The 25,810-nt window shown below is 42.7% G+C and overlaps 1 protein-coding gene across 5 annotated transcripts in view; it reads right to left on the bottom strand.

Annotated features, from left to right (window-relative positions):
* SMARCA2 (SWI/SNF related, matrix associated, actin dependent regulator of chromatin, subfamily a, member 2) overlaps nt 1-24,434 on the bottom strand; it is a 181,968-nt gene extending 157,534 nt beyond the window's left edge. The window contains exons 1-3 of one of the 5 annotated variants that reach the window (XM_030919245.1): nt 24,377-24,434; nt 9,973-10,233; nt 5,901-6,030 (exon numbers count right to left, since the gene is read on the bottom strand). In XM_030919245.1, coding sequence (XP_030775105.1) covers nt 5,901-6,030; nt 9,973-10,197 — 355 coding nt within the window. In that variant the 5' untranslated portion in view covers nt 10,198-10,233; nt 24,377-24,434. Of the gene's footprint in view, nt 1-5,900; nt 6,031-9,972; nt 10,234-22,008; nt 22,243-22,312; nt 22,389-22,596; nt 22,876-23,639; nt 23,819-24,376 lie in introns of those variants that run through there. The other 4 variants (XM_030919249.1, XM_030919247.1, XM_030919248.1 and 1 more) reach the window with 4 other exon arrangements.
* Between the last annotated feature and the right edge of the window lie 1,376 nt (nt 24,435-25,810).

Below are 25,810 nucleotides of genomic sequence, written 5' to 3'. Positions count from 1 at the left end.
GAACATACATTATTTCTTCAACACTTACAACAACCCTAAAAGATATATACTGTTACCACATTTTTTAAAATGAGGAAAATGAGGCTCAGAGAGCAAACCAGTTACCCAAAGTCACACAATTAACTCTTGACAGCTTCAAGATTTAAACCAAGGTATGCCCTTTCCATGATCTCATATAAATTTGGTTATATGAAAATAAGTCAGGGACTTGAAAGTTTCAAAAACCTTCTAGAACCACTTGTGATATAACATAAAAATGAGAATAAACAGTTTGGTTTCTAAGAGATCTAAATGGGAAATTTAAGAACACTTTTCTGGGGAAGAAAAATCAAAATGCACAAAAAAACCTCAAGGGACTTATTTCAGGAGATGATCTGCATAGCTTGGCCATAGAATTCCTAGAAAAGCATGACTGAACATTGTTGGAGAGAGATCCAAGATGAAGGAGAGAACAAAGTGGCCTAAAGCAATCCAAAAGGTGTCCTTGAGCTGAAACAAAGTGCGAATTAATCAAGTCAAAGGTGTCCCAGAACACAGCATTACATACATAGATGGATGAAAAGTCTCTTCCCTTTAATAAATGTAATCGTGTCACAGTTCTCACAAAGGTCATCACATAAGTGTTTATTAAATTCCTGCTGCATGCTCAAATCTAAGAAAAGTTTGAACTGAAAGAGCTCTGTGCATCTGCAGAATCACAGAGGCCCGAGAATATATGACTGCCACCAACTGGGGATTCACCCTCATAATTCACAAGACCAAAGAAAATAAAAGATTCAGTTACTTTTATCTCCAACTGTCATTTGGAGAGGGAGGCAAATTTAGCATGATCCCCTAAACCAAAAAATGAGTTTTACTCCACCAATTGATGAGAAGTAGAACTCTATTCAAGGAAATCCTGCCCTAAAGGTAAATAGAAGAATTGCTAAATTTCACTCCACAAATCCCTACTCCGTGAGGAACCACAAACACCATGCAGTTTAGGGTTTGAGTTGGTTATATAAAATAGCCAAGAAAATTCCCTTGAAAGCCTGCAAGACTAGCAGAAATTTAAATCCCAACATGTCATTGTTATAACAATAAACACTTAGAGAATATCAATAAGAGACACTTAACTTCAGCATTAACATGCTTCTTTAAGAAGGCTTACATTAACCTCTTAATTGTAATGCTAGTACAAACTGGTAGTCTATTCATTATGATGTCTTTCTGGCCAGCCCTGAGTTTACCACAGGAGGAAAATGTTCCTACCAAACCTGCTAACATTTTCACAGTAGAAGAGATATGACCAGGGCTTAAAATTAGTCATACGTTTCCTGATTTCTGGTCTTTCCTATTTCCTAGGGTCATCAATTAGAATCTCACTCATGGCAAATCATAAGATGCCTAATACAATGAACCAAAATATTAGGCAATCTAGTCTAAATTCATGTGTAACACTATGTCTTACATCACTCTTTGAAACTATGAACAAGACAACATTATGAAAGTGAGACAGTTACATTAAGCATAACAATTTAAACTCTGAAAAAACCTGGTCACTGGAAAATCAATACAAAAAAACTTACCTCAAATTTGATCAAAAAAATTGAGAGTGAAATAAAAATCATTTTTGAGTTAGTCAGTACAACAAAATTTCACCTCAAATTTGATCAGAAGAAAACGGAAGTGAGAATTATTTCCCAGAATTTGTAGGGGATGTGAAGAGAATCATTCTGTCACAGTATGTTATTAAAAATAGAGATTTTTATTTCTACATGAATAGCATCCCATAAAACTTGAAGAAAAACAGAATCTAAGTGATACAACAACATCACATATTTTGGTAATTATCTTTAGTTGAGAAAACAGAGTGGGGAAATTGCCTGAGAGTGAATATACATTTGTCGGTAGGATGACAGTGTTGATGCAGATTCTGCTCTTTTTGGAATCTTGTATGATTTGCTCGTTCGAAAGTGGTCAAAAGTGGCAGTTTTCTTTCCCTAGTTTTCAAGGGCTATTATCTCCCCAGTTTCACCTTGCCTCAGAGAGATGCAATAACCTTTCTCCTATTAATGATCTGGAACTTCTAAGTGCCAATATTAGATGAATTTTCTCTACACACATGCACACACACACAAAAAAACTTAAATATATACCTGCCTTTGAAGGGTTTCTATCCAATGGACTAAAAATAAACAGTGTTATCGTTGAGACCATAAGGTACACAATTCAGTATTTATTGAAGGAAATGGCTTTGCTTCTTGACCAACACCCTAAAATAACCTAATAGGTTGCTAGGTAGTTAAAGCTCGCAGCCTTCCAATCAATACCACATCTCTTCTGTTCCTGTGTTTTTATATTAATAAATGGCTTTTCACAATGAGTTTTTTAAAGACACGTGCTATTACCAAGTCTAAATTCTTTTTAGATCATTATATAAAATAGGACTGCATTATACTAATGCTGCTTTATTCAAAAATATACCCTAAAATAACTCATTCCTCAGCCTACAATGCACTTTACTATTTTAGAGAATATTACATGTTAATTCTGATTCCCTTTAATGCAGACCTTTGCATTTAAAGTTATTATACTTCATTGAAATCACATAAAAGTTGAGATCATTTTCAACTGTTGACTCTTTAACACACAGACTTCCACACCTAATTGAACAAAATTTACTAATATCTATATAGCCATGTGCTAGATATCATGTAAAGTGTTGTGGATTCCAAGATAAATAAGACATCATTTTTATGTTGAAGAGAGGAGCCAAGTGATCACAGAAATAAAAGTAAAAATGCTCTCAATTACGATTTGTGCATTTGAAGTGGTTTTAGTTTTCAGGTTTTCCTAGGACTCCACTATTAGAGTTACTGCAATGACTGGAGCAGAAAAAGTAAGCACCTGGCTTCAAGAATCACTAAATATTACTCATCTATACCTCCCAGGTATTAAAAATAAAGGTTTAAGTCCAGGCATGGTGGCTCATGTTTGTAATCCCAGCCCTTTGGGAGGCTGAGGAGGGTGGATCACCTGAGGTCAGGAATTCAAGACCAGCCTGGGCAACATGGTGAAACCCTGTATCTATTAAAAATACAAAAATTAGCTGGGTGTGGTGGCACACGCCTGTAGTCCCAGCTACTCAGGAGGCTGAGGCAGAAGAATCGCTTGAACCTGGGAGGCAGAGGTTGCAGTGAGCTAAGATCACACCGCTGCACTCCAGCCTGGGCAACAGAGGGAGACTGTGCCTCAAAAAAAAAAAAAAAAAAAAAAAATATATATATATATATATATATATATATGTTTATATTAGCTCCATGAATATACTTGACCCCTTCAAATTTAAATGATAAGCCTGGAAATACTGTCTTACTTCACTCATAACAGTGAATACGTCAAATTTTTTCTTCTTGTACTGCAAAAAGTCCCAGAGCTTTAGGCTGCTCTTCTGACATAGTCAAGATTCTATAAGTTATCTGCAACAATTATGCCTGCCTGCCACTAAAATTCAGGTAAGAGTCTGGGATGTTCAAAAGCCTGTTCAAATATTAGTGGGGAGGCACTCCTATGCCTCCACGACTTGACTATTTATATTTCAAAAAGAAAACAACTGTGCTTAGACTTCTCTAAATCCTCACAGCCAAAAGTCTTCCCTCGGGTAGATGGATATCTGATCATGGATGGAGGAAACACACACATTAATTACACAAGATTATATATAGCAACACATAAACCATAAACCTTGAATTAGAATATCTACATATTAATGTCAATTAGTGCTAGATTAACTCATGCCCGTCACATGTTGAAATGACCACATAATGACTCTGAAATCAGGCTACATTGTATTAAAAGGCTTTGAGGTACCTGAATAGTTTTCAACAGTGAGGAAAAGAAAGAGGACTTGTTATATATGAAGAAGAAAAGAAATATGCCCTATTTCTTTTAGCCATTGTTGTGAGTTGAATTGAATTGTGTTCCCCTTCCTCCAAAGTTCTAACCCCTAGTACCTGGGAATGTGCCTTACTTTGAAAGAGTATTTTGTTTTTTGTTTTTTGTTTTTTTTTTTTTTTGAGACAGAGTCTTGCTCTGTCACCAGGCTGGAGTGCAATGGTGCAATATCGGCTCACTGCAACCTCTGCCCCCGGGTTCAAGTGATTCTCGTGCCTCAGCCTCCCAAGTAGCTGAGACTACAGGCACGCGCCACCACGCCCAGCTAATTTTTGTATGTTTAGTAGAGACGGGGTTTCACCATGTTGACCAGGATGGTCTCAATCTCTTGATCTCGTGATGTGCCCACCTCAACCTCCTAAAGCGCTGGGATTACAGGCTTGAGCCACCAAGCCCGGCCTGAAACAGTATTTTTGTAGCTGTAATCACGTTAAGATGAGGCCATACTGCATTAGGGAAGGCCCTAATCCAATGAATAGTCCCCATAAAAAGAAGAAAATCTGGGTCGGGCACGGTGGCTCACACCTATAATCCCAGCACTTTGGGAGGCCGAGGCAGGCGGATGAAGAGGTCAGGAGATCGAGACCATCCTGGCTAACACGGTGAAACCCCGTCTCTACTAAAAAAAATATAAAAAATTAGCCAAGCGTGGTGGCGGGCACCTGTAGTCCCAGCTACACGGGAGGCTGAGGCAGGAGAAGCCGGGCATGGTGGCGGGCGCCAGTAGTCCCAGCTACACGGGAGGCTGAGGCAGGAGAATGATGTGAACCCGGGAGGCGGAGCTTGCAGTGAGCAGAGATGTGCCACTGTACTCCAGCCTGGGTGACAGAGCAAGACTCCGGCTCAAAAAAAAAAAGAAGAAAATCTGAACACAGACAGACACACAGGAAAAAAATCATGTGGATACTAAGGCAGAGATTGCAGTGATGCATCTGCAAGTCCAGGAATGCCAAGGATTGTTGGCAACCACCAGAAACCAGGAAGAAGCAAGGAAGGATTCTTCTCCAAAGCCTTCAGAGAGAGCATGGCCCTGCTGATGCTTTGATTTCAGACTTAGCCTCCAGAATTATATAAGAGGATACATTTCTGTTTGTGGTAATTTGCTATGACAGGCCTAGCCACCCACCAGAAATGACACGTAATTTCACTTCCAGATAAAGCTGTCTTATAGACAATGGATAAGCATGCAATTTAAGGGACACAGGTGGTTCACCTTACCTTCACATCTACACTGTTGCTGGGAAGCAGGCCTAGATTCTCTTTCTGGCCCTCTCACTGACTGGACATGTAAACTTGGCAAAACAAAGTAAATTGTCCAGCTTTATCTTCTCCAACTATAAAACTGGGATAACATAATTTACCCTAAAAGATTACGATAGGCCGGGCGCGGTGGCTCAAGCCTGTAATCCCAGCACTTTGGGAGGCCGAGACGGGCGGATCACGAGGTCAGGAGATCGAGACCATCCTGGCTAACACGGTGAAACCCCGTCTCTACTAAAAAAATACAAAAAATTAGCCGGGTGAGATGGCGGGCGCCTGTAGTCCCAGCTACTCGGGAGGCTGAGGCGAGAGAATGGCGTAAACCCAGGAGGCGGAGCTTGCAGTGAGCTGAGATCCGGCCACTGCACTCCAGCCTGGGCAACAGAGCGAGACTCCATCTCAAAAAAAAAAAAAAAAAAAAAAAGATTACGATAAAGATTCTGGATAAAGTACATAGAGCACTTTGCAGACTGCTTGCACACATGATGGCCAGCAAAATTACTAGGACTTCAGAAATAAAATTTCCCATACAAGTCATCAGATTGTATTGGTGAGGACGGAGGTAGATTTCTATAAGGAAAAGAAACCTGCTGGATTTGATCTTCCTTAGACACACTGTTTGGAAGTCATAATTAAAACATCCAACAGGAAAGACTGAAAGACTATGCTGGGGAACCAGTATCCGGTGTGTAGCTGACACAAACCTTGGCTGTGTTGATCCATTGGACTCTGGGGAGGGCCCATGCCTGGGTGAGGTGGTCGCATACCAGTGCCCTTCATGGATCCACAATGGATGTCTTCTACAATCCCCTTGTCATGTATCCCATCGATGGGCTGAAACATTTAAAGGACATCAGTTAGACACCTCTATAAGGGAAAACATTTCTATTTGGAGTTTTCAGACCCCTCCCTAAGTTCTTCAAAAGTGTGGCACAATCATTTACTACCCGTTCTAGAGTTAAAAAAAGGAGACTAGACCAAAAGGATCAGCAACCTATCTGTAAGTCAAATGTTAAGTCTTTAAACAGTAGATTTTTTTTTTCTTTTCTTTTTTTTTTTTGTAATATCGAAACGGGCGATGAAAATGAAGCCCTGGTCACAAGGTAGACAAATATAGGCTATTTTTCCATACCCTGGTAAGTAATCTTGAAACCTGTTATATGTTAAGTTAGTCTGAAGTCTGAAGGAAGGCTGTTGGACACATCTGTGATGATCCAGTTTTTGGTAATTTTTCTTCATTGGAAGGAAAGGAACGATGGAAAGTTTAAAAGTTGAAACCACAGGGTTCCATGGCAGTTGGAAAGAGAGGAACAGACAGGATAGAGCTGTGAACGGGGGTGAATACTGAAAGGGAAAGAGTGTGCAACAGATAAAGCTATACTACAGAGGGAAGAGGAATGGAAAAGGTTAAAGGCACGGTTTGGAAATAAATAATGAACACAGGGGCTGGACCCAAAACTTGAGGCATAATATGTGACAGACATGCAATAAACAGCTATTGAATCGACATTAATCCAACCCAGAATTGGGCAATGGAGCATGTGTTTGAAAAAGGAAAAGTCTATTCCTCCCCAAACTGTAATAGCAATTTTCAAAACAGCCTGAAAGAAATATTTCCAGGAGTTTATAGAAACCAAATGACTTCAAGCAAGAAAGTATGAGTGTTTGCAGTTTTAGAGAAAAGAAAGTTAATTTCTGCAGAGTCAAAAGTATGCACTTGAAAAGAAGAAAAATGTATCATAAAGAGGATGTTCAGAAGAAAAATGGGAGGAATCTGGTATAAAGAGTGTCACTGAGTCTGTTAAATAGTAATAATAGAGAGGAAATCAAAGCAACACAGCAGATGTATTTAGGCCACTTGTTTATTTATTTCCAGTAATGTTGAAAAGCAAAAAGCTGAAGCCTCAGAGGGAGAAGGAAGAATAAGAGAAGAAATAAAGCTGCCTATAAAAAGAACAGAAAAAAGTGAAGGCATCTGGTCAGCAGGTGTGAGCTCTAAACCCGCACCCAGGTCCTCACGCAGGGAACTATCTGAGAGGCTGGGGCTAAGGAGAAGCAGGATGGCAAAAAATGCAAAACTCACAGAATGCGAGCAAAGCAAAACTAAAAAAGGGAGTATTTAAGAGGGTAGAGAGAATATGAGAACGTGTAATAAAAATGCTAGGACATAAAATGAAGGGATCAAAAGACATAACAATAAAAACGATCCAGGAGAGGCCGGGCGCGGTGGCTCACGCCTGTTATCCCAGCACTTTGGGAGGCCAAGGCCGGCGGATCACGAGATCAGGCGATCGAGACCATCTGGGCTAATATGGTGAAACCCCATTTCTACCAAAAATACAAAAAAGTAGCCAGGCGCTGTGGCGGGCACCTGTAATCCCAGCTCCTCCGGAGGCTGAGGCAGGAGAATGGCGTGAACCCGGGAGGCGGAGCGTGCAGTGAGCTGAGATCGCTCCGCTGCACTCCAGCCTGGGAGACAGAGCAAGACTCCGTCTCAAAAATAAATAAATACATACATACATACAAACGATCCAGGAGAAAAACACAAAACTGACCCAACACTCACACGCTGAATTTTTAAGTGCTAAAGAACAATAAAGTTTAGCTAAGTATTTCCCTCACATTTTATCTTTCATTTTGAAGGTGAGATATCGTCAAATTATTCTGAAATTACGTAAGCCACTTAGAGGAGGGTTTACAAGTCATTGATCAGATCTAGAATATAGCTCCCAAATTAATTTAATCTCAACACAAAACAATTTCAGGACTTGCATATGTCAATACGTTCAATAGGTTCCCTGAAAAATATGACACGGAAAACAAGCAGCTTTATTTCTCTAGAGCTCTGACAAGCTAACAAATTTATCTGTTAAAAAAGGAGACAGAAACTAGGGAATGTTATAGGGATACCCATAATACACTGTTAAATGGCAAAAAGGAAGTTTCAGAGTAATTAACAGAGACAATATGATTCTATAATAGTAAAAGAAAAGTAACAAAAATATTACACCAATATATACATATCTGTGCTTATACAGTATTTTTAATGAACATACAGAAAAATAAGATAGAAAAAGCATGTACAACAAGCTGTTACTTGGGGTGAAGGTAGGATTATCTGCTTATGTCAGTATTGTTTTCCTTTTCAAAATAATCATATATTACTTTCCTGATTTGAAAATCATCAAATTACAACATTTTTAACAAAAGGATCTTCCCTTTTGGGCTCTGATGCCCTACCCTAAAACTGACCTAAAGTCCTACGTAACTAGAGGAAAGACTTGCTCTTTTCTGTGGTAATCTTTTTGTTTTAAGCCAGGATCTTCCACAGCTTGTCTACTGTAATGGTTCGTTTTATGTGTCAACTTGACTGGGCCTCAGGTGCCTAGATATTTGATTAAACATTATTTCTGGGTATGTCTGTCAGGGTATTCCTGGATGAGATTATCATTTGAATTCTTAGACTGAATAAATCAGATTGCCTCCAGCAATGTCGTGGGCCTCATCCAAAATCCATGGAGGGCCTGAATAGGAAAAAAAAAAAAAAAAAGCTAGAGGAAAGGAGAAGCTTTCTCTCTGCCTGACTGCTTAAGCTGGGTCTTCTCCTGCCCTCAGACTTGAACTTAACTACATTGACTCTTTGGGCTCTTCGGACTCACACTGGAATGCACATCTTCAGTTCTCCTGGTTCTTAGGCCTGTACACTCAGACTGGAACTATACCACAGGTTCTGCTGGGTCTCCAGCTTGGTGACTGCAGATAATAGACTCTCGGCTTCCATAACTGTGTAAGCCAATTCCTCATAATAAGTCTCTTGTTACATATATCTCTATCTCCTATTGGTTCTGTTTCTCTGGAGAATCCTAATGAATACACCTACTTAATGTCAAGAAGCAGCCCTGCCACCCTATCCACCTGTGATATCATCCCAAGGAGTGTAAAACCTCTACGTGTCTCATTAGGCAAAACCTTCAGGTAGTATGTAATGTCCTCATAGATTTTTCCTGGCTATTGCTTACTTTCAAAGCAAACTGTCACAGAGGATCTTGTTTACTTTCTCAAAAGGCTGTTCTCTCTTCTTTGCATCTCCTGTGAAGGCATAATGCCAAATGGTACAGATATGATCATCCCCACAGCAACAATCCAAGCCTCATAAATAAAGGATAATTATAACCTTAGTCCAGAAACACACAGCTGGACGTGAGCTCTGCAAAAATCAGAACCTTCTTCCAAAACCAGAATAAAACTGCTTCACAGACAGACAGCAATGTGCATTTTAAGGATTCCCTAGAAACTATTTAATTTCAATAAAGCCCTTTTCCAAAAATCCTTTAGATAAGGACTTTTTCCTTTTACTCTTTGGGATCTAATTTTTGTTAATAAATGTCAACCTTTTTAGGAAATAATAATTTTCAGTATGTTCATTAGTGGATAAGTTACTTAACACAGATAGGAAAAAATAAGACTTATAGACTAATACACTAATTCGCCAAGACAAAAATACCTTCAACCCACAAATCACAAGATCTACTTGTCAGAACTGCATAGTCTATCTCAGTATTTTAAAAAGTCAACATCTGATTTTCATAACTGGTACAACATCTGTAGCAACAAAAGTACCTCACAATATGCGTTTTTAATAATATATGAGATATATAAGACAAAGATCTTCCTTGATTTTCTTGTTAACAACAGTAGAAAGGGGGATGGGGTTATGAGAAATATTAGCCATCCACTTATCAGAAGTCGAGTTTGAATGGGAGAACAAACTCTTACCTTATGCATTTGATGCATGCTTTCCTGTGGGAAGTCTGTGGATCCCATCGTCGGCATAGGATGGGAGACACTCGGAGGTCCAGGACTTGGCCCCATCATGCTGTGGACGGAACCTGGGGAAGGTCCGGGTCCTGGACTGGGCCCAAGAATTGGCCCAGGGGAAGGCCCAGGCCCTGGCGAAGGCCCTGGGTGGGGCATCGCACTAGGGTCTGTGGGCGTGGACATCTACTTCTCCCGTCTCTGCCAGTCAGTAGAGTAATGCTAAATTGAAAAGTAGAAAAAAGGAAGGCATGTTTTAAACATGATGTTAAGATCAGAATAAAACAGTTGTTAGCATTTGATGGTGCCATTTCTGTAACAAACATCAAACAGAGCTGCCCTGTCTATTCCAGATGTTTGAGTGAGTGTGATATACATCCGTCTGTCCTAGTCTTTATGAAGACCACTTGTTTAAAAAAACACACACACTAAATGATTCCCCAGAAAAATATAAATCATCTAAGATACAAAAAGACTCACTGGAGAAACTCAAATTTAACACATAAGCAGAATTCTAAACAAGTTTGAAATTTATTACTGAAGTCAACAGATGCTCTCCATTACTTACTGCCTTGGACACCTTACAAGTCATTAACCCCCACAAACCCATTAAAATACAGAACCCTTTCAAAAGTATCCAACCAAGACTCATTTTCATAAGTGAGTGGGCATTCAAAACTTCAAGATAGTTAAACGGGGAAAAATATAATCTTCTAATCTGAGAATGAAAGAGAAGTCCTCCCAATCATGAAAAAAGCAAAGGCTACAGGAATCAGACAAATATGGGTTCAAATACTCGTATTATGTAACTACTAGCTACTTTATTTAATGTTTCTTCTTTTGAGATTTCAATACAATGACACGTGTGAAAAACACAGCTATAGTCTCTGCACAACAAATGGCCACCCTTACTTAGCACTGCTTTCCCCACTAACTCTACTCTACCAGAGGTGATCAGGAGGGACAGTTTAAGATGTGATCCTCTTGCCAGCTAATTAATTGAAGCAAAGACCCCTCGGATAGTTAAAACCAGGGATTTGGCTGGGTGCAGTGGCTCACACCTGTAATCCCAGCACTTTGGGAGGCTGAGGCAGGCAGATCACGAGGTCAGGAGATCAAGATCATCCTGGCTAACACGGTGAAACCCCGTCTCTACTAAAAATACAAGAAAAATTAGCCAGGAGTGGTGGCGGGTGCCTGTAGTCCCAATTACTCGGGAGGCTGAGGCAGGAGAATGGCGAGAATTCAGTGAGATGAGATCACACCACTGCACTCCAGCCTGGGTGACAACAGAGCAAGACTCCATCTCAAAAAAAAAAAAAAAAAAAAACAGGGATTTGTCCCAGACCTGGCCCTGGTCAAGAATCTTGAGAGAAGTCATCCATGACTACTGGATCAGAGCTCACCACAGACGAGGTGTGGAAATTCTGGTTCTACAATTTCAGCAAAACTATATTCCACCACCCACACTCTAAGGTTTCTTGGCATCCCCATTGGAAATGCCTCACAGAGTGGGTACAACTGCATCTTGGATATGAGCCAGAATGAGTAAATAAGCTGTTTTTCACATTCTGATAGAGATCAATGATGCCAGCAAGATAGCTGAATACCACTAGCAACAGTAATCATTCTATATTATGACGTTACCTTGGAGGCACACACCTGTACAAGGAGAAACTTTTTGCTGTCAACCTCACAAAGTACAGAATGACACGCCCTAAGTGATTTACTTACCCATTGTTTAGTGGCAGAGATGGAATGAGACTGTGGTGGCCTCGTCACCATAGCAGGGCTCTTTACCCACAGTGGAATGACGGGCTGGAGGGGCAGTACAAAAAACACATTCTTTCCATTCCTAGCGACCCATCACTTGCACTGACTCTCTAGAGTATGAAGGCCATGAAGGCAGGGCATGCTTGGTTTCCCTTCCACATTCCCAGCACCTCAACCAGCATATAGTCATAGCTCAAAAATTATCTGATGAATCAACTGCAGAGGAAATTTCAAGGGCTAACTATTAATAAAATCAACTCTTTAATTTTAACTTTAATTTTTCATATTTTTAGAGACAGGGCTTCTCTATATTGCCCAGGCTGGAGGACAGTAGAGAGATCATGGCTCACTGCAGCCTCAAAACTCCTAGGTTCAAGTGATCCTCCCCCACCAGCCTCCCAAGTAGCTAGGACTACAGGCGGCACCACCATGCCAAGCTAATTTTTTTTTATCTTTTGTAAAGACAGAGTCTCACTATATGGCCCAGGCTGGTCTTGAACTCCTGGCCTCAAGTGATCCTCCCACCTTGGCCTCCCAAACCACTGGGATTACAGGTGTGAGCCACTGCAGCCGGCTTCAGTTAATTTTATAAATAAAAACCACAGAGCGGTCAGGGTTTGAGTTGTGTTCCTATAAAGATATCCTTAAAGTGTAGGCAAGAATTTAGGTCATTTTGACAAGTAAATTAGAGCTAAAACACAAAGCAGTCAAAGGCTACTTCAAAGTGATCATAAGCAGCGGATCAAAACAGGACGAAGGGAACCCAGTACAAGTGGCTTCTAAATAACAGGGGAGCCTCAACAGTGAATTACAGCCTTGAATTCACAATTCACTAGAGAGCCCAATGTTATTATTTATTCTTTGTGATAAACAAAGCAGATGGAAGTAACTTTTTTTTTTTTTTTTTTTTTTTTTTTTTTTGCTTTCCACCACCTCACACAGGTTCAGTCAGCATTTTAAATTTAGGAAGCTGACGTCAATTCAGGGCTACTACAAGATATAATGTTCTTTCATGTATATCAGTACACTAATACACCCTTTTATTTTTTAGTGAATAAAAGGAAATTGCTTACTTCCTGTTACGGTTTACACTGAAATCAGCTTCAATAGGTATTACAGTAATATACCACGAGTTTGAACAATGAAGATACAAATACTGTAGTTAGGCTGATATTCCTACTTTTAATATAATTGATGCGTATTAAACATGAAATTCTAATATATATTAGCCCATAACGCTACTTTCCGCTTGTATTATCATTTCCACCTGGGAATCTCAGAGAATGTTGTAATTACTCATATATAGTCCCATAAAAATGCTTCTCATTTTTTTGTTGAAGGAAACTATTAAAAATGTCTTAGAGGGAAAACATGTTACAAGGGAAGTGGAAAACTACGGGCATATAATTGGAATATTAATATAGGAACATGTTATATAGGAAACTAATAAGAAGAGAACCTCAGATGCCTGGACTTCAATGAATGTGTGTGGCTCAGACTAACAGTAAAGTTTAACAAATGAAGAAACTTAGCCTGTGCCATATAACTGATGAATGGCAGAGATCTGGACTCTCATAGAACTTGATGTGATATTCACTGATGTCCCACTGGGAGCTGAGAGACCTGGGTTCTGGTCTCAGGGTCACCACCAACTCTGGGGCCCTGGGAAAAGTGCCTTTCCTCTGGGGTCTTGACTTCCTCTAGGCTCAGGATAGGAGTATCTCAAAGGACCCTTCTAGCTGTCCATCCATGACTTGATGCCTGCTGCCTCCAGAGCATCTTGAAGACTTCATCCAAACCTGTGTGTTTGTTGGAAAGTCCATTAATGGACTCCCAAGGCAAAATCAGGGCTGCCCTCAGATCTGCCGTGGCTACCATCACCCAAGTATACCCAAGGGGAGGACTCTCAAAGATGAGGTCTATAATCCTGGCCTCTTATTCTTCCACTTCATTTCGGGTGGCACCTTTATTTTACAGTTCAAGTATATAATTAAACTTTCCCACAGTATGAAGAAACCTGGGGAAATAAATTAGAAAGAAGTGCTAGTCTCAAGCAGCACATCATTACTAAGTTAGTATGATTAAGGTTTGAAGTCCAGTATTGGTCAACTCTGCTTTTCCTTCACCAGCCCTGCTGGTATCCCCTGGACTCTCTGCCCCTTTCTTCTCCAAAGCACTAATGAGACAATAGAGATAGGGTGGTGATGAGAGCAGTAAGCATAGTAGGGTAGGCTGGAGGAGAGGGCCCAGATGGACTTCACAGGGCAGTGGTAGGTCTGCTCACATAATAACACACAAAATCTATTTTTACTTTGTGTTGGGAGAAGGAGGGAGTTTCACATTGTCACAGAAAAGAACAACCTGCTCCACAAGTATGTGTATGTGGCTAACAACATATGACAAAAATGTTATCTGGGGAGAAGCGGACACAGCAACCTCCCATACATATGCATTGCTGGTCCCCATCTTCCCCCAGACCAAGACTCCTCGAGGGCCAAACCACTATGTTCTCAGGCAAGAATTTCTCAGCAGTATACTCTGTCTTGATTTCATCCTTACTTCCCACTTTCCCACATTCACAACTAGAGTGTGTGTTTTTAAAAAGAAGAGGCCCCAGAGGAACTTCCCAGAGCTCCAAACACCACAGTCATCCTCCCTCGGCCAAATCTCCATCCTCTGCCCTTAGCTGAAAGGCTCAGCACAGCCATCCGCATATTAAAAGGAGTTCCACTTCATGGAATTTTAAGGGTCACCACTCCAAAACTTGTGTCTTACAGTCTAATTGTAATCAACAGAAACACCAAAGACCTCCACATGTGGAATAATATTTGAACACACCTATGTGTGTTTCCTAATAATTCTGGTAACTTGAAGAGACATTTTGCCACACCCCCATTGAAAAGATGAGAGCAGTAAGGCAAAAAGGGAAAACAGCTTGCCCAAAGTAACATCTGCAACAGGAGAGAAACCTCAGGCAGGACCTTTTATCTCTTGACTCCTAGTCCAACACCGAGCTATTACACGGATCAAGCAAGAAATGTTTCCACCAGAGTTTTCACCAGGCCTGAGCGGTGTGCAGGGTTAGAAAATAGAAGACACAGAAAAAAATGTCAGAAACAATGGGAGGGATATCTTGCAAGGACTAGGCTTTGGCTGTGATAATATATTAACTTATCACAGGCTAGAGAAGTAAAGAGAAGCCCTGAAATGTGAAATGAAGACAATATCATAAACTGAAAAGGTTGATGATGTTTTAGTTACTTATTCCCTACTATACTGAGTATCTACCAGGTACAAGGCATGCAGGGGGTACAAAAATGAAGAGAAGGCTTACCCTACAACTCTGGAAGTCTGATAGGGAAATGAGACTTGTGTATAAGTAGCAACAAGAGAAAAATGTTGAAAGATCCTACAGGACACGGGGGGGTACAGCTAAACTATCCAACACAGCCATAGAGTAGGAGACATTACTTTTAGCTCAGAGGGTAGAGGAGAGAAAGGAATTAGGTAAAGTGTAATGGAGAAGGTAGCATTTCAGCAAGGCCTTTACGTTAATAAAAAAAAAAAAAAAGTTCCCTAGAAACTTTTGGTTTCTAGTCACAGAGTTTGGGGAAGCACACCAACCTTGACAATATCAAATTGCTCTTCACCAAACTTCATAAGAAAGCACAAGGAAATCTTGGATCTCCAGCCTGTCTTTTTTCACTGCTCACTTTACAGAAAAACTTTGAGGTCCAGGTTAAAGGTGGAATATCAAGAAATAAAAGTTAGGCCCAGTCCACATCTCTAAGAATATCCCAGTCTTACTAGCGTTCTGGCTGTTACAGGAGAACTGCAAGGTTCAGGAGATAGTTAAGATAAGAGTTCTTTTTATGTCTGCTTGTTGATTCAGAACATCTCCCCTGACCTGAAGGGCTGCCTCTTGTTTTCTATGTGGCTTTCTCTATAAATGAATTGATAATTCACCCACAAGAAGTAGCAACATCTTTAGAACTGGGCCTCAAGCACTGTTATTCTTAATGGGGAAGCAGTGCGGGGGTAAGGAGAACAGCAATGCAGATAAAGGAAATAAATCTACCCGAAGTTTCTTTTTTAGAGGCCAAGGTTGTCGGGATAAGCGGTGAAACATTACCAAGGCCCACATTGCTTCTTGGTCTGAGCTGTGCAACTTTAAACAATGCATAATGTGATTTGTACCACAGATAAAAATCGCACGTGGTTTTGAAGTTAACATTATAAGTTGCTCCATCAAGACCCTAGAAAATCATTGAAAACATTTCTTCAGCATTCTTGTGGTTATTCACGACACTTTCCCATTCGTTTCAAAGTCAAATATGTTTTTTAAAAGTTGTTGGATTAAAACTTTCCTCTGTTCCTTGGGCTTCTGTGAACTCTCCTTCATCTTTCAATCAGGGAAACAAATTAGGATGTGTGTGAGCTGCTACCCTCACTTTAAATAAACTGCCTTGGGAACCGTCCTTGCCCAGAGTCAGACCTGGCAAAGGCTGTGAGGCAGCTCTGTGCACAACAGAAGATAACAACAAACTCGGGCAGCAGCTAATTAGTCCCCCATGAACCTCAGACACTGCCTTAATAGGATCCTGCCTCTTAACATTACCACCCCTATAGATACCATGAGTTGCCATCTCAAAAGAGTCTACCTGTGATGCAATTTCATGCACTTTCCATGAGGACTGACAATGGTCCCACAAACGAAAAATTGTTTTAAAAAGGGAATTTACGAGAAAACCCAAGTGTTAGAAACCCTTTAGCAAAGCATCCTCTACTCTAAGACTCATGTCCACTAGTAGTTATAAAGGTAATCACAGATGACTATCACTTTTAAAATTCAGTGGAACCCAAACTGCTGGGCAAACTGGTCAAAACAAAACCTAACAAACTAAAAAAAAAAAAAAGTTAGTTTCAAATCATGACACTCTGAAAGGTAGTAGGTCATGTATGTTTACACATATGCCTGTCTCTCCTAGCTTAGGCCCTTTTGCAAAGCAACCTCATTCTGGATGTTGATAAGAATCAACAATACCCACTTCCTTTTCTGTCTGCCAAGATAAGTTTATTTATACTTTAAACATATAAAAAGAAGAGTCTGAAATACATACTTTAAAAACCTCTGGTTGAAATGGCACATTTTTACTAAAGAGTAAAAAACTCAACCATCATATGCTGAATGAAATAAAGTTATATGATAGGCACTCATTAAATGTCAACTGGCCCTGACTTTCATAGTAGCAACAATTCAACAATGAACTCCAAGTTCATTGCAGTTAAAATGGGTAACAGCCATTAATGATGTTAATATGCCTTTTAAAAAATCACCAAATGAGTTCATTTAACTTGAGTTTCAAGCTCCTTACTTACAAAATAGAGATAATAGTAGCTGACTACAACTTCAATTTTGATACGAATCAAATAAAATATGAGATATGAAGATACCTTGTGAGCTATCATATGCTCGCATTATTGCCAGGATCCTTCTAACAGCTTCAATTCCCACTCTGGACTTGAATCCACAATTTGCCAGATTAATCTAAAATATTGCTTTGTTCATGTATTCCCTTGCTCAAAACTTCTGAGACAAGCCTCCAATACAGATTGGTTAAAATATTCATGCTTTAGCCTGCAAGTCAAGTCTTTCCACAATCTCCGACTTTATCTTCTGAAAATTCTCCCCAACTGGAACTTCTTGCTCCAGGCAACCAGGTCAAAACAGGTACATTGGTCTTTCCATGTTCCTTCAGGCCGGGTCTCTGTGATCTCGGGACTTTCTTCTGATCTGGGATGCTCAGATGCCACCACCCCCACCTCTGCCCTACCCCTACAGCAACCTTATCCCATCTCAAAGACCTTATCTACCCCATCAACTCAAGAAAGCTCATCCTGATCTCTCTCTTTGTGTATCACATGGCCCATGCACTTTACCATTTGTTATTTGTATTCAATATGCTATTATAAATACAATATTAAATGTTCAGGTACATTCTTCAAAACACATAAATCATCAATTACAGATCATCTATTTTTTACAGAATTTTGGACTTTGCTTAATGGTCTTTTAGTATAGCACAACAGCAAGCCACAAAATAATTGTGAATATTTGCAAGGCCATTTATTACACGCCCAGTTCAACAAAGCAAAGGGGAAGATGGGAGAGGGCTTCCTTCGGGACATCCAGTTTCCATGTGTGATAACGCATCTCCCAGTGGGATAGTAAAAACTGAAATATACCACATCAAGTAGGTAAAGAAATATAGAATCATCCTAAACCAGAAAAATATATTTTAACTGTAAACTGATATAGAATTTCCCTTGGACAACCTGTAAGCCAATATATGATGTTCCTTTTTGGTTAGAGATTTTTACCATTTTTAAGGAATTTTGAATTCCAAATTCTGAATTTAGTCTTTTTTTTTTTTTTTTTTTTAAAGGAGGGAGTTTCAATTATATTTAATGGTTTTCAAACTTTAAATATTATTTCAACTTCTGTGGGCCCCATTCATCAACTTACAAAACGGCCAGCCCATATTTAAATTAGGCCGGTTTCTAAACAGTTTCTAAAATATTAGTGCTTGCATAGATGTAGATGATATATTGGCAAAAGATTGATACTTAAGGCCAGGCGCGGTGGCTCAAGCCTGTAATCCCAGCACTTTGGGAGGCCAAGACGGGCGGATCACGAGGTCAGGAGATCGAGACTATCCTGGCTAACACGATGAAACCCCATCTCTACTAAAAATACAAAAAACTAGCCGGGCGAGGTGGCGGGCGCCTGTAGTTCCAGTTACTCAGGAGGCTGAGGCAGGAGAATGGCGGGAACCCGGGAGGCGGAGCTTGCAGTGAGCTGAGATCTGGCCACTGCACTCCAGCCTGGGCAACAGAGCGAGACTCCGTCTCAAAAAAAAAAAAAAGATTGATACTTAAATTGATACTAATCCACCTAAAAATACTCTAGAATATTGTGATTTTTAAAAATGTTTTAAATCTTACAGGTATATAGCCAGATTATAATTGTTCAAATATTCTGGAAGTCTTAGCTATCTAATAAAATATCCTAATTCATACTAGGCTTCAATTATATAATAACGTATTACAAACCCGAAGTCCAAAAGGACATTATGTCAGAGTTTCAGGCCAAAATCTTGTATTCCGTATCTAAAGCATCATTCCAAATGTGTAAATTAATGAAGTGTTTATATCAAACATTCAAAAGACCAGCTATTTTGTTCCTGAATTTCACTGACTCTAGTCTATGTTTTTCTGAGGTATAATTATTCAAGCATCTTTAACGATATCTTTACAACTTTTACTACTTAAAAGCTCTCTCTCTCACATATCCTACACTTTCAAGATAAAGTGCTATATTAACATGGATAATAATAAAGTCATAATAAACAGTAAGAAAGCTGCAGTTGTACAAATCCAGGTTGCAAGATCCCATTTAACTTAATGATAAATATCTTATGTAAATAAATATGCCCTCTTTCATAATGACTCTGGCAGAACATAGTTTTAGACTCCTATACTCCCTTGTAAGTATAAAGTCATAAGATTCTATATAGAAAAAATAATCACTCCAGGCCTTCCTAAATATGCTATCAAATAAATTACCACCATGTGTATTTTCTACTCACAACTACTTAGGGAATGACCCATGACTTTATTAACCGGCTAAAGGTTAGAGTCCCCTAATAAGAACTCTTCCAAAAGTGACAGAAAATTCACATCTTCTATTGGCCAAAAACATCTCCAAAACACAACATTTAAGGGGAAAAAAACAATTTAGAAGATAATTCTTTTACACTAAAAAGGAGAAATCAGAAATAGCCCCCAAATATTGTTTTCATATTAGGGAAATGTTCTCATCTGCTCACAAGAAATACAGCAGAAGAGAAATGTAACTCATATAGTTTTCTAAGGTAACTCATGTTAACCAAAGGATTTGTCCCTATTGTCCCTTAAAATCATCTTGACCAGAAACAATGAGAATCAAATCTTAAAAGTGGTTAAATCAGGTCCTACCAACACTTCTTCCACTTGCAAATGCTGGGAAATAGTCCTTAGTATTACATTTGTGATAATTCAGTTGTCCTCATGGCAGCATGTCAAGATGTCATAAATAGTGATTTATTATTTCTCTGGGGTATCAAAAAGCTGCTGACCTAGGAGAGTTTGACAAAGGCCTTGTTTACAAAGGAAGACTTCTAAAGGAGAAAAAAAAACAAGAAAACACTGGAGGACAGCACCATTTTATAATTTATAAAAGTCTTTTTTTATGCTCTTGCTGTAATGTGTAATAATAAATGTCAAAATATTACAGAAATGCTTTTATACTGGCCTGTAGAATGATTTATCTTAAACTTAATCAAAGAAAAAATTTTAAATACTTATCTGCAAAAGTGTTACTTTCTAGTTATACCATGGCAGGAATACTTTAAACAGAATTCAAGCATTAACAATATAATACAAGCTGAGGCACTTTTTTTTTTTTTTTTTTTATCAATTCTAAGCCTCAGGTGTTGGTCAAAGCACTTTTCAAGAAACTTGACGAGAAATGCTCAAAAACCACTTTACAAACGAACAAAAGAAAAGATCTAAGGCTGCTTTGAACATGCTCTTGTGGTGAATATTTTCTGTGAAACACCACAGTGCAGCTAGTCCTGATGCTGGGCTGTAACTGATATAAGTCATAAGAGAAAGGCTGCATTGAAGGAAGCCCTCCCTCCCCACACCCTCTTCAAGGGTTCTGATACCCGACATTCCTCATTCATTTTAAATGTTCTTTACAAAAATGGCATCTCTCTGATGCCCCGAAGGTAGATGGACCTCTGATCTATTGGGTTGTTTTTATTTTATTTTTTCCCCTCAGTCTACCGCAATAAGTATCTTTTGGACCTAACAGGTGTCTCTAAATCCCCTCTTTACAATAGCAAACATTTGCATTGTAAAGAAGCATTTGGGGAAAAAAAGAAAGCAAGTCCAGGAGAATAAAAGAGCAATTAGATTCCTAAAAGAAAAAGTGTGTCTCATTTTGCATAACAATGCAGCAACTAGGATTCAAATCTGCCACGCCTCTTAACACTTCACCAGTGTGCTAGAGGTAGCCTGGAAGCCTAAAACGCCAATGCTGGCCAACAAGCTTCTGGTAGTGGCCCCCCAGATAGCAGATGGAAAATATTACTGAAAATATTTGAATGTTAATATGTAAGTATACACATACATAACATTGGGTATGGCTTTTAAAATTATTATTAGGGTTCTCAATGGTTTCGGAGTTTTTGGTGGTTAGATAGAAATTTTCTACTACTCAACACCCAAGCAACAATCTCATTATTTATGCAAGCATTCTCTCTTCAGACAAGCAAGGCACACAACCAGGTGTAAATTTTAAGTCTTTTGAAATGGAAGTTTGAAATTTAACTCGCTATTGGTAAGGCAGAAATGTTAAAAATAACCACTCAATGCAGTAAACAAACTGTGTATCCTTAATGTCTATCTTGTGCTCTAAGAGTACACATATAAAGTCATACATGCCTACATGACGACCAGAAAGGAGACGATGATGACACCTCTCCAAAAAATTACTAGCCCAGGTCGCTTTGCTTTTTCCAAAGCACTAACCTCCATCAGGTTAGGGAGGAGGAAAAAAAAAGAGACAACCTTGCAAAACTCACCCAAAAGTTATATAAACAAAGGAGGGGAGAAGCCCAGTCTAGGCTTTGCACCCATGTGCTACTAAAATTACATAACACCCGGTGCAGACATTGAATAAGGAATGGATTCTGCACAACACCCCCACTCCCTCGGCTCCCAAGCCTTCCTCATTCCCTTAAAAAATCCAAACGCCTGGCAAGAGCTAGTGGACGACTTTGAATATTTATTTTATGCTGGAGTAAATCCTGCGAGAGTTGGAGGTACGTTTAGGCCCGAAGTTTGAATGTGCAACAGCCCCGGGGCTCAGCGACTCACACTCTCCGGACCCGGAGGAGAAAGAACTGACAAGCAACAGCAGCCAGCAAGGCCTTCTTCCCCCTCATGATGCCTCCCGCTGGAAAGTTTTCCACGCAATCGATCCGAGGACAAGGAGCCCATTTCCCCCGCCTGCCTGACTTTGCAGGAAAGGCGAGCCGGGAGACCGGAGGGGGCTGGCAGGGAAAAAACTGGAAAGCTCCGCACACAGCCGGCGGCAAGGCTGCGCAGGCTCCTTACCTGGAGGACGCGGAACAAAAAGGGGAGCGGGGTTCGCGGAGCTTGGGGTGGCGGCGCGGCCGGCGCACAGGAACCGGTCTCCGAGCCGCAGCTCTAGGCCCGCGCCACAGCCCGCGGCCCGGCCCCCGCCGCAGCCGCTTCCTCCCTCGCGCGCGTCATGTCACGGCAATCAAACATGTCTGTGTGCTGTGTGCGCTTCGTTGCTGTGACTTCCTGATTCTCCGCCGCTCGCGCGCGCACACACACACACATTCACAACCACACGCACACGCCACCCCCACCAGCCCTCGCCACCAAACCTCGCCTTGTCCTTCCCGGGCTCCAGGGGAGGGTGCGGGCAGGAGCAGCTGCCCGAGCCGCTGCTCCCGTCGCACTGGCTCCTGCGCGCACAACACACACTCACACTCACGAGCAGACACACTCGCGCCGGCCGGGAGGGCGCGGAGGCTCGAGCCGCGGGAGCTCGCCACCCCCTCCCACCCCTCCACCCTACTTAGCCGCCCTGCCAAACTTTTTTTTTCCTGCCTGATCCACGTCCAACTTCCCTCCACCCCACCCCCCAAGCAGCCCAGCCAGCCCCGCGCTCACCACCATCCGCAGCAAACGGCAACCCGGATAAAAATAATAATGCAATCCAGGCGGCGGAGGCGGAGGCGAGCGATCAGACACTGGCAGGAGGCGATTTCCCCGCGTGTACCGGAAACCGGCCCAAGTGCCCCGGCCAACGCGCGGGTGTCCCCTGGAGCCCGCACTGCCGCGCCCCGCCCTGCGCGGTGTAACTGCGCCCAGGCTGCGAGGCCTGGTGCGGGGCACTGAGAGCACTGTGCTCCGTGTGAGCCCTGCGACCGGAGGGCGCCGAGGGGCTGGCGCGCCGGACCGGTTATTTAGGGAAGTGCATCGCGACACCTTTGCAGATGGCATGGCCGTGTTTTGCAACGCAAACGGGAGGAGGGAGGACGGCCGGGTGGAGGGGGAGAGCAAAGGAAGGGGTAAACCAGATTGGGATGGGAATAAAGCAAACTCCTGAGCAGGGAGCGAGAAGGAAGGAGTGCGTGTCATCGTTAAGAGGAGGCTCTACTCGGTCTCCCCGCCTCCCGCCCTCGCCACCCCCCTATTCCCTCCCCACCGCAGCCCTTCCCCTTCCCGAGCGAATGACACCGCCGCTGCCCGATGGTGCACGGGTCCTGTTTGTGACAGTCAGGCAGAGAAGATTATCCGGATCATGGCCTCCCCGGCCCGCAGCCGCCGTGGCTCTCCCGGGTCCCGGCGCGCCCCTAGCACCCGGACGATCGCAGGCGCCCCACGCCCGCAGCTCCCGCGGCGCTAGCAAGGGGAAGACGCGAAGCAAAAGAACACAGACCCGGGGAGAGGAAGGGCAGGGAAACGGAGCCTGGCGGGCACCTCCGTGCCTGACCTCCTTGGGGGCCTCCTCCCTCCCCTCCAGCAGTGCGGCCCGGGCCGGACATCCCGAACTTCAACACCCGAGCCTGCGCTGCCGCCAGGTACAGGGGTAGGGACGTCCGCACCGGGGCGCAGCCCCTTTGCCTAAAGGCCTGCCTACCAATCGGCGTCCCCATCCACGCCGGAGGAAACGCGGAAAGTGGAGGTGACACCTCCGATCAGGCACGCACCGGCCCCGCGGCAGTGGCCGCCGCCTCCTCTGCGCGTCAGCTCGGGCTTCTCCCGCTGCGATCCGCTCACGTCTCCGCAGCCGGAGCCCTTTAAACAAGTCCCTGGGAAGCGGGTGGCAGCAGTGTTCGCTGGCGCCCCGCCGCCAGCCTGGGCTCCTCGCCCTCCTTTCCCGTTCCCCTTCCAACTCTTCCGGGGAGGGTACCTCGGGATGAACAGTAGCGTTTCCATCCTCCTCCCCTGTACCCCAGGCCTTCCCCCTCCAGCTGCCACCCCCTCCCCCCGCCTCGCTTTTAAGGGGATGGGGGGTATTGCAACCTGGCCGAATGTGTGTGTTGCAACCTTGAGTTGGCAGCGCATCTGACTGCCTACTCAGGATCAAGGCTGTGGTTTGTTGGGATTTTTTTCCTCCTTTGCCCCCTTGAAGTAGTAATTATTACTGTTATTATTAGAACAGCAAGGTTCGGTTGAAACTTTCTCGTTTCTTCCACCGCCACCTGGGAGCTGTCGTTACAGCATTCCACCTGAGGCCCGCGGGGAGGAGGCGGGCTTTTTTTGTTGTGGCGGTTGGCCCGCCTGTTTGTTTTGGTCTCCTTGCATGCACAATAAATAATAATTAGGATAATAATGAATAATCCCTGGCGAAGGCGGCGCGGTGCTGGAGGGGTTTGCGCGGCGGCTGCAGCTGAGCGGCCGAAGGGAGGGGAAAGAGGAGAAAAGAGTTGTAAGTTATATTTACCTTGCTCGCGAGGAGTGTGCTGGCTGAATCTCTTCCCTCTCTGAGTCACCCAGAGTACAGAAACAGAGGGAGAGAAGACTAGATTATGAATATGACTTCATTGATGACAGCCGTCCCCTCCTCTTCCTAAACTCGGGCTCCGCCCAGCGTCCCACCCTCGCCTCCTCCGCGGGCGCCGGAAGACGCGCCGCAGTTGGCCCCGCGCGCCGCTCCTCCCTGCCCGCCCGGGCGCGGGTTGGCGGGACGCCCCTGTCACTCGCCCAGCTCAGCGACTCCGGGAGCGCGGGGGGAGGAGGGGGCGGTGTGCAAGAATGTGGATCGAGACAGCTCTACTGTATGCGTGGATCCGTGTGTGTCTGCAAGGCGCCGGCTCTCGGGCCGTGTTTGTGCCTGGAGCAGAGAAACTGCGCAGGATGCAGAAAGCCCCAAGCGCTGCTGGAGTTGGGCGCCCGCTATCCCTTCCCTGCGAGTCCTCTTCCGCGGGCGCTGCGGGGCTCCTCCAGGGAGACTGGGGAAGAGGAGGAAGCGAAGCAAAAAGGGAGGGCAGCCGTAGTAATAGCGCGTAGTAGTTTGGGGGTATGTGGAGAAGGTGCTGGAATTTAACTGTGCCTCCGCCTGCCAGTGCGAGCCTGCAGAGAGAAAGGGAGGGGATGGGGGGGAGGGCTCCGAGTGGCACCAAAGCTGTTTGTGGCACAGTGTTGACTGTGGAAAAAACGGGCATTGTCGTGCCGGCTGAAACTTTTTCTCCCCCTTCCCCAAGGCTGTCATTATAAATCTGCCCCCTATTCCCCATTAAAAAAAAAAAAAAAAAAAAAAAGGAGGCGGGCACAAAGAACATTCCTGCCAAATCTGTTTCTTCCCTGAAGGACTGCAAGCTTCCAAATGCCAACGAGGGAGAAACAGCTGAGAGGCTGAACGCCTTATAAATAAGTAAACCCACCCTAACCTCTCTGTTTACTTCGTGGACTAGACACAGCACTATAACCTTCCCTCACCTGCCATCTTCGCTAAAATATTTACAAAAATACGGAAAAACAATCCCTGGGGGCGGGGCTGGCGGGTTAGGGGGTGGCTGAAGCATGGAATCTGGTTTTGATTTAAAAAGATGAATAAATATCTTATTCTCTGCAGACCGTAGTCTCTTCCCTCTCACCCCGTATTTAAGACCAATTAAGGCTACAAATTGTAATCTGCTGGCAAGTCACGGTTTTGAGACCTTTTTGCTCCAATTTTCCTTGAAATACAGTACTTTGGCCGGACCAGTAGGTCAGTGTTTGGTGAGACAATTTTATTTTTAGTTTATGAAGTGTGAAAGAATGTTAGGAGATTTTAAATCAGGGCCCTATTATTTTAGACTCAGATTAATGTAGGTGCTTGACTCTTAAAACTGTTCCTATGCAGTAGTGTTATGAAAAGTATGATTTATCCCTTATT

The sequence above is a fragment of the Rhinopithecus roxellana genome, chromosome 16 (assembly GCF_007565055.1).
Source record: "Rhinopithecus roxellana isolate Shanxi Qingling chromosome 16, ASM756505v1, whole genome shotgun sequence".
Classification (NCBI taxonomy): Eukaryota; Metazoa; Chordata; class Mammalia; order Primates; family Cercopithecidae; genus Rhinopithecus; species Rhinopithecus roxellana.
The sequence above is the reverse complement of the archived record's forward strand: the minus strand, read 5'-3'. Positions and strand labels throughout refer to the sequence as shown.